General features: G+C 40.8%; 1 protein-coding gene across 1 annotated transcript; it reads right to left on the minus strand.

Moving 5' to 3' along the window:
• Window positions 1–298: 298 nt before the first annotated feature.
• LOC139457957 (uncharacterized) lies at window positions 299–8,526 on the minus strand. Its single transcript, XM_071239296.1, has 3 exons — window positions 8,305–8,526; window positions 6,750–6,768; window positions 299–477 (listed from the first exon to the last, which is right to left on the minus strand). The coding sequence occupies exons 1-3, from the start codon at window positions 8,524–8,526 to the stop codon at window positions 299–301; spliced, it is 420 nt and encodes a 139-aa protein (XP_071095397.1).
• Window positions 8,527–9,140: the final 614 nt, after the last annotated feature.

The following is a 9,140-nucleotide window of genomic DNA, read 5'->3' on the forward strand; positions in this document are numbered from 1 at the left end:
ACGTCTGTAGGATGAATAATCTGTTAAAATGAATACTGCCAATGATATATTATAAATCTGTATTACGAACACCTTCAAATTACAAAATACTGTCGGTATATTTCTTTCTGATTCTGGGACTCTGTTTTCCACTGAGTAATACGCATGGCAGTTTCAGGTTTCATCAGATTGATTCCTTGCATCGTGCAATGAAGCGGACGTCCTGCCCAACAAATTGCCTCAAATAGGATGTTTGAAAGTATTCATTTGTCAGAATGTTTTTGTTGTTAACACGCCTAATTCTAACCCGGAATCGGTTCTAGGCACATGTAGGGGTGGGAAGAAATACGCATGTCTTGATTATGTCGTCCCAGCCTGTTGTTTTTGCGCAGGAGCGAATAAAGATCATTCCGAAAGAACAAGTGACAAAATCCTTACACCCTGTACTAGATGCATAGTCTCCGTCCGGAAGTCCAACACAACTGCTCACGCCTGATGCTGAAATGACACAAAGATACAGTGCGGGGTTCGTTTACTGTCTTTACATATAGAGAATCTCACCCGAGTGTCTTTTGATATCAAATATATCAACACGAGTTGATAAAAGTCGAAAAATTCTGAGGCTTGCCGAGGATTTTTGCCACTTTTATCAACGAGTGTTGATATATTTGATGTCAAAAGACACAAGCGTGAGATTTATTTATCATCCAACATCATTCCTCCAGCTTTTTCAGTTTGTAAACAGTAATTAGCAGTGTCTTCTGTGTAAAAAGTACTGCTAACAGCCTCAGTAGTGCCATTAGTGATGTCATTTGATTGTGACGTCACAATGGTCTTCAAAGCGTTGTGATGTAATTTCATTGCAGCGGACGCGCTAGATCGGCAGTCGTACATCGATGTAAATCGATTTATAGATCTAGCTCGATTATATGTCTGTAGAAGCTCTATGCATAACTTATATAGAATGCAAACCGAATTTGATGCGTGTGACTATCTTGTTTGGTTTAATAAAGTGTTTCTAAATATCTCTCGTTCTCATGAATTTCTTCAGTTCTGCCTTGTAATCGCAAAATGAATGACGTCTCGCGATTTTTTATGAATAAAAAAAGTAGTCCCGGTGTGACAGAGGTCACGGTTATCCAATCAAAACGAATAAAACAAGGTCAACCTTGTAAGACACACGTGTGACGTACGGATTTAGTATCTTACCACCTTTATCTTCACCACGTGGGTAATAAATGTTAATACCGAGCATCACCGATTCACAAATGGTTGTCCCATCACCGTGACATCATATCAACAGCAACTGACTTGGAGCCACCAGTGATCAAGTCGTTTAAGACGCCAGAATTAGAAACTAGAAACCTTTGGTCTTGGGTCTCATTGGTCTAGATAATGTTCTAGATAATGGTCAGAGATGAGACGTCATGATATAACTGAAGTACTTTTTCAAACGGTGTTACATCCACACCAGCTCACTCTCACAGTTAAATGACATACCAAAAAATATTTCAGTTAAAGTATAAAACTATTCTTACTGGTAAAACCAGTGAATATCTAGACTCGCTATTGTTAGAGAAACGATTAACCGTAGTAAAAATGACAACAAAACAGTACTTTTGGATCGTGTGGTCAGGATCAGTGACTTGTTTAGCAGCCACATATAGATTGGGGTGCTTTAAGGTTTGTCTAAAACTTACCCCGTACGTAATCTCTTATCAATGTAATACAAGTGTGTGACACGAATCAATCAATACAGCGCTACAGTGCCGGCAACACGCCATAGCTGGAATAATGCTGAGTGAGCCGTAAACCAACCAACCAACCAACTAAAAGCTGTGCACACATGTGGCTAAAGCAAGCAAGTTAGCGGAATCATAGAGCAGGAAGTGATAGGAAAAGGTCACTGTGTTTCTGTATTGGAGGAACTAATAGATCGATAAGGTGACAATACAAAAAAGTAACAGGCTTAGATATAGTCATGAATTTTTTATCACGTGCAAATGAATTTCAGTGCTTATGCAAATTGAAATAAACATGTGAAGCATGTCTTTCTTTTCAAACTGCCGTGTACTTTTGAATATAAACACATGGATTACGTGCAATTTCCACCCAGACGTGTATGATACATCATCGTGGTTTATGAATACAGAAGTTCATGAAGTCAATCACAGGATTGTCTGGTCCAGATACGATTATTTACAGACACCCGTCATATAGCCAGAATAATATTGAACAAACAAACTTTCAATAAATATCAGCAGAAACATTGTCGTGTGTGTCAGTTTTATTTTGGTACCGAAGGGCCTGACGTAAATACCTTCAGGTGCTGAGATGCATCCGGAACACATGCAAATGCTCATAATTCAAGCGAAGTGTTGTAATTAAATGTTTGGCAAGGGTATGGTTCTTTGGGATTTTGTACACTACAATATAGTACAGAAAGCGACGCTGATAGGTCAGAAGCTCCTGGCCCGGACATTGATTCTTGGGATTAGTAGTATTGAAGCGCCAGTGATGGCATTGGCCGTTAGATATAATTGATTAAATATCATTGTCTGGGACTACTAGTCTGGAGGACACTGAATTCGGAAGACTGTGGCATCTACAACACTGGTAATAATTCCCTTTGCTACTTTGCCAGTTGGTGTCATCCTTGGACATTTTCAGATTTTTGGCCGGCCAGGGGACTGCTGGACAAGGGCAACCTAGTCATTCCATTCCACTCTTTCTGTCTCCTTACCGCTGATTCCAGCGTCCATTCAACAAAGCAATCTTTGCGAAATACGACTGTAATACCTCGTATTTCTATGACCATGGCCCCGCTTTGGTCCAGCCAGTTGGGAAGAGATTATTTTGACAGCTCTGTTCAATCGCGAGCTGGAACCATAATCAGATCGGGTCCACTTGGACCAGCTTCTAACTGCCTTTGTTGGACGACACAGACACTCTCAAAGAGGTAACGAATATGCTTCATTGGTACACCATTCCCTCCTTGATTCAATTCACCCAGTTTCTGAAGTGTTTGAAAAAACCCGAATATAGTTGTCATATTATATGTTTGGTTCTGAAGTTTGTGAGCAGAGCAGATGCAGGTATTGACCTCTGTTTCTCAAATGACGCACTGATGTCAAGTCTTTTAGGGTGGAACCAAAGGGGATTGGACTATTTTATTTCCACTTTGAGGATGCTTGTCGCCTTCAGTACCATAACAGCTTCATCTGTGTTATGTAGCCAGCTGTGGCCTTCATTCATTTTCTTCAGATCTCGCTGACGCAGGTGAGCTCCAGACCTATAGCAGAAAGCCCTGCAAACGATAAGGTACCTGGTGGCTTTGCAAATAGAGGGGGTGGGTGCTGCAAAGCGTGACTCTTCCAGAAGGGCCTACCCAAGGACATCTTCTTCCCCTGGATAAATGTCCACCACGAACTGTTTGCCACCAGAGAAACACAGAACTCCTCTGTCCCAACTAGTCACGGGTCCACTAGCAGAGCAGTAGGAAGACTCGTGTTAGGCTGGACGCCTTAGAGCCTCAACAATCCCTACACGTTTTGCTTAAGCTCTGCTCTTCGATAGCCATCGCAAGCTGATTGATCCACTTAAGGGGGACAGTTTGTGTGAGCAGCCCTAAGCTGCTAGATCTCCACGATTGGAGAGTGAGGATTATCTAGTCATATTGCCTCCTGCGTCTCGAACCGATCACTTGTACTGGTCTCACTGGAATTGCTGGTTCGTAGGTGGGTCCCGTTTGTTCAATAGCAGACAAGTTAGTCTAACGGTAAATATGCTGTTTAATTTGTTTGAAAAGACCCCAAAACGATACACATTTCTATCATTTTAGAAACACTGTTGTGTCAGCTTTCGTCTCCAAATAGCTAGTGATGCAGTCTGAGGCCGTCTCCGGATCCTGCACCCATGCCTAAAGAGCTATTTTGGCTTCCTTGACTTTCTCCTCTGAATTTCTGCGGATGCAAGTTGAGTTTTGATCCGCCACATATAAATGATTATGATACACCTCGGAGTGTTGGGTTTGTTTGGCGCAAACATTGATTCCTAACAACTAGATCGCAGTGCTGAGAGTGACGTTAGTGAGATATAAGAAACCTTATTTGTCCAAACACTGTATACATACTTTGAGACATATTAAAAAGATGAAACTTGGAAAAACTGGTCATCAAGATTGAAACTATGGTGTCAAATGTTCTTAAAAAGTGAAACACAACACTAGTCTCTGAGAAAATGGCATCATACGTCAGTGTCTCGTGTGTCCGCCATGTGCATTGATGACTGCCGTGCAACGTCGATACATGGAATGGATGAAGCGGTTGATGAAGGCCATAGGCACTTGAGCCCAAACTCAAGGAACGCCTGACGCAGTTCAGCTGCAGTTGTCGGCCTTGGTCGGACGTCATTCAGCCGTCTTTGAATCTCGTCCCACAGGTGCTCAATGGGATTTAAATCGGGACTAAGGGCAGGCGACTGCATGGTTCTGCTGCCATTCTGCTGGAGGAAGCCTCTTGTTGCTCTCGCAGTGTGGGCACTGGCGTTATCATGCTGAAACTCGTGGTTGTGGCGACGCGCCAAATGAGGAATGGCGTGTGGGCTCAAGATCAATGTACCGAGCTGCTGTGACACCATTGCCTCTCCCTGGACCGATGTTCTGGAAGACCACAGGGCCGACCCTCGGTGCAAGACCAATTCCACCCCACACCATGATGCTCGGACAACCCCACGAGTCTCTCTCAACAACACAAGCATCCAAATAACGTTCCCCACGGCGTCGCCAAACTCTCTCTGCTCGTCAATAGTCGACGCACAGTGTCTGCACAGTGTCGCTGGTGTGTCCCCATGGTCTGTCGAGCAGTTTCCGCAGCAGTAACAACGTGATCTTGAAGATGCTGTCGCACAATCTGATGATCCTGACGTCGGGTGGTGACCCTTGGTCTTCCACTAAGCGTCTTCCATCTGTAGTGTTGGTGGTCTGGTATCGTTGCTGGAAACCTGTATATATGGTCCTTACATGGACTTGAAATGCATTGGCTACTTGCCGGGCGGTTTGTCCAGCTTGCAATCGTCCAAGGGCTTCTTGGTGTCGCTGATTTCTTGTCAATCTTGGCATGTGGTAGCAATTCAATAACGAATGAATGTTATCCGATCTGGGTGGATTTTTATAGGGCAAGAAATGGGGGAACGCATGTGCATTTCAATTTGCCGTTGCCGTGATGCGTTTGGGATATCGGTTTAATTGTCATCTGCTTTGTTTTTTAATCATCAAATTTCATTTTTCCGGACAAGGTAATGTTAAATTTGAGAAACAAAAAGTTATTTAAATGACAATTTTCATGCAATGTTACTTGGGGTGACGTTTCTTTTGCGGTTCAGTATATATACCTCAGGTATCCAGGTACTAGTATCTGCTCAAATCCGGTTTCATTTGTTCCCCTACCAGTGGATCCGTTTGCATTCCAGTTATCAGCTCCCTGGGGAGTATATAACCCAAGCTGCATAGGGGCGCTAGAAGGTTTTAACATCCACGTCACATCTCATGTACCCATTTCCGGTGAATGAACAGAGGCACATTTGAACTAAGTCACTTGCCAAGGGTGACCCCACACATTTTGACACTTGTATTGTGGGTGTATGTACATATTCGTGTTTCCACCATCTGGTCGTCTATCATCGGACGAGTGGCTTTTTTTAGTGCACAAGGTGTATGTACTATACACTAGGGGTAGTGACAACACTGTAAAGACCTGTATACATTGTTGGTCCCAAGGCTGAATAACAACCCGGTCACTAGCGGGGTACGATCTCATCACCTGACCCCCATGAAACAATATTCACCAGTCACGAAACGTATATGATGTGGTGTTTTGTTTGTTTGTTTGTTGTTTAACATTGCATTCAGCAAAATTCCAGCTTTATGACGGCGGTCTGGTCTGGACCAGATAATCAATCCAACGATTGCGACCTTTTCTGATCTCGGTGTCCCAACATCCTAAGTTATAAATATCCAGATATGTGTAATTTGTCTGGTGCAGGCTTATGAAGAACAAAACGTTTAACCCCGTTGCGACAGAGGTCCATATTTATAGAATATAAATTTAAAAAGTCAATTCAAAACCTGTAAATTTGGTCCGGTATTGACCTAAATCCAGATTAGACAGGGTCAGATACTGACCTTCTGTAAATGTTCAAGAACTGATTCACCCAAATACAGCTACATTGTACATATCTAAGTAAAGACGACACGTGAGATCAGTAAAACTGTATATTCAGTCAAACACTGTTGTCTGAACGTTGAAGTGAATAATTGGAGTTATCCGAGGTTCGACACAACCGAACAAAATGAATAAAGAACGAATACGCAGAGACCAAGTTTTCACTTCGAGATAAGCGTAAGTTCGTTCCATCGAAGTTCGACACATCGATGATTGAGTGCACTTTTTCCCCTGCGAATTTGGAAGCACTATACTCATGACAGAAACCGATAATTACATCTTTCATTTTTCTAGATAAAAGTTTATGTTACTAATACTTTTTAGTTGAGAGGGGCTATAAGCAATTAAAATCTTAATTTCGATATTAACCTGGCTATCACACTTAACCTATGAAGACGATATTTGACAAATTCAAAAACTAAATTCGAAATGCAATTATTATCTTAAACCCTGCACATTGTTGAACAGAATTGCTTCCGTTACATTGGACAGAATTTGTGAACATATACATGTATATGTTTGTGCGAACGTATTCTATGTGTAACTTACCCGATGTGGCTGGTGGCGCCTGAAAAGGTAAAATCAACTGCATCATTTAAATAGAAATCCAAGTTCTCTATTACTAACCTATATATTATACATGCAAATAAATATACTAAATGTCCAAGCTAAATATATAAACAATATCAGCATGAAAAGACAGGGTTCCCTTTTCTGTAAACATTGCGTATAACTTCCTTCAATTGTCTTGTAATTTTCAGGCACTTTTACATCTCAAACTTTACCAAGTATACAACCACATTTTTTAGAACGTTTGAAGAAGTTTCTGGTCCGGACACATTTCGGATCCAAAGTGGGAAGGTTCCTGATCGATCAAGCTGAAAGTGCTGTGGTGAATATCTCCTGATATCAATGTATAATTAACGAATGGCATTTGACAACAAACAAAATGCATACTGAAAGTGCTCTGGTGGATATCTCCTGATATCAATATATAATTAACGAATGGAATTTGACAACAAACCAAATGCATTCTGAAAGTGCTCTGGTGAATATCTCCTGATATCAATGTATAATTAACGAATGGAATTTGACAACAAACAAAATGCATTCTGAAAGTGCTCTGGCGAATATCTCCTGATATCAATATATAATTAACGAATGGAATTTGACAACAAACAAAATGCATTCTGAAAGTGCTCTGGCGAATATCTCCTGATATCAATATATAATTAACGAATGGAATTTGACAACAAACAAAATGCATTCTGAAAGTGCTCTGGTGAATATCTCCTGATATCAATATATAATTAACGAAAGGAATTTGACAACAAACAAAATGCATTCTGAAAGTGCTCTGGCGAATATCTCCTGATATCAATATATAATTAATGAATGGAATTTGACAACAAACGAAATTCATGCTGAAAGTGCTCTGGCGAATATCTCCTGATATGAATATATAATTAATTAATCAAATTTGTCAACAAACGATATGCATGCTGAAACTGCTCTGGTGAGTATCTCCTGATATCAATATATAATTAATGAATGGAATTTGACAACAAACGAAATGACATAATTAGGATTCCGTTTTTTACTATTACTTCATATTGAGGTCCGAATTCAGTATGCTGAATTTGGGACTTTGATGACGTATTAGACTTTCTTATATGGTTGTATAATTCCTGGCAGTAGAGGTACGAGTCAAGCTACCACAACACTATTGTAATAGATGTAATAACATTGCAATTGGGTGATCAATGATAGTGACTAATCATACAGGTCTATTATTTCAAGGCCAATTCTTTGCTGGCACATTGCTGACTGTGGCGTCCAACAACGTTCACTCACTCGCTGATAAACTCATGAAGCTGTCCCAGCTGAAGACAATGTTGTTACCTTACTTTCAACTAGAACACATAAAATGAAAGTATTATCAATATATAATTAATGAATGGAATTGGCGTCCAACAACGAAGGTATTCTGCCACACAGGTCCTTTCTTCCCCTCCTCTGATATTCATAAAACTATACACTAAACAACTACGCTATCCCATACCCTCGTCTCATGGCACCTACGTTTCCCTCGCATGTACTGTACCTCGTAGGTGACGTTTTCCGCCTTCAGTCGACACTCTGCAAGGAGAGCGCTCCAGTTGTCTGCAGTACATTCAGCGGCGTCGGAACAAACACAGACAAAGACTCGCGACGATGGTGTATTAATCGTGAGTGTAGCTTCACTCTCTAACAGATTATCCAGACAGTAACCCAGTGACAATACAATGTAGAAAGTAACGGTAGTCCAAAGTAGCTTCATCTTCATGCTGGATCTAGCTTGATACTACAATATTCTACAATGTACGTGTTACGTTAAGTGATACCAACTGCTCAAATGATCGATGCCATTTCATCGGCATCAAAAACAAAAACTGGATATTAAGATTCAGTTGGCTCCCTTATTTTATATACGTATTTGCAAATTAAGCATTTTTTCTGTTTACGGAAACAATCAAGCGTAATTAATGATGGAAAGAAAATATCCCCAGTGGGCTTCGGTGCATGAAATTGCAGTTACGCATGAGGTTAGTTGACTTGGATCGTAAGGGCATTAGTATTACAGACTCAGTAGTGTCCAATGTCAAAATGACAGGGGATGGCACGCCTTGTTAATCTCACAAATGGTAACTGAAATATAGTCCGACATGCTGTTGGGATATATGAATGAGAATATCGTTATCCAGGAGTTGCTAATCTTGAACATTCAGTCGAGTACGTTTGTTCTATCTGGAAATTCTCTATGGACAATATATTTCTGCCATGAACATCTTACAGAGAACATCCTGTAATGAACATTTTATCAAAAACTAATCTGGAATATTCTACCTGGAACACTTGCTATGTGGCATTTGCATACTGATTTGAACGATCGAATTTCAC

The sequence above is a fragment of the Haliotis cracherodii genome, unplaced genomic scaffold (genome assembly GCF_022045235.1).
Source record: "Haliotis cracherodii isolate W230 unplaced genomic scaffold, xgHalCrac1.p SCAF_12, whole genome shotgun sequence".
In the NCBI taxonomy this organism is placed as follows: Eukaryota; Metazoa; Mollusca; class Gastropoda; order Lepetellida; family Haliotidae; genus Haliotis; species Haliotis cracherodii.

Excerpts from the sequence above, each read along its gene's own strand:
- LOC139457957 (XM_071239296.1), bottom strand. The coding sequence starts at position 8,526 with ATGAAGATGAAGCTACTTTGGACTACCGTTACTTTCTACATTGTATTG.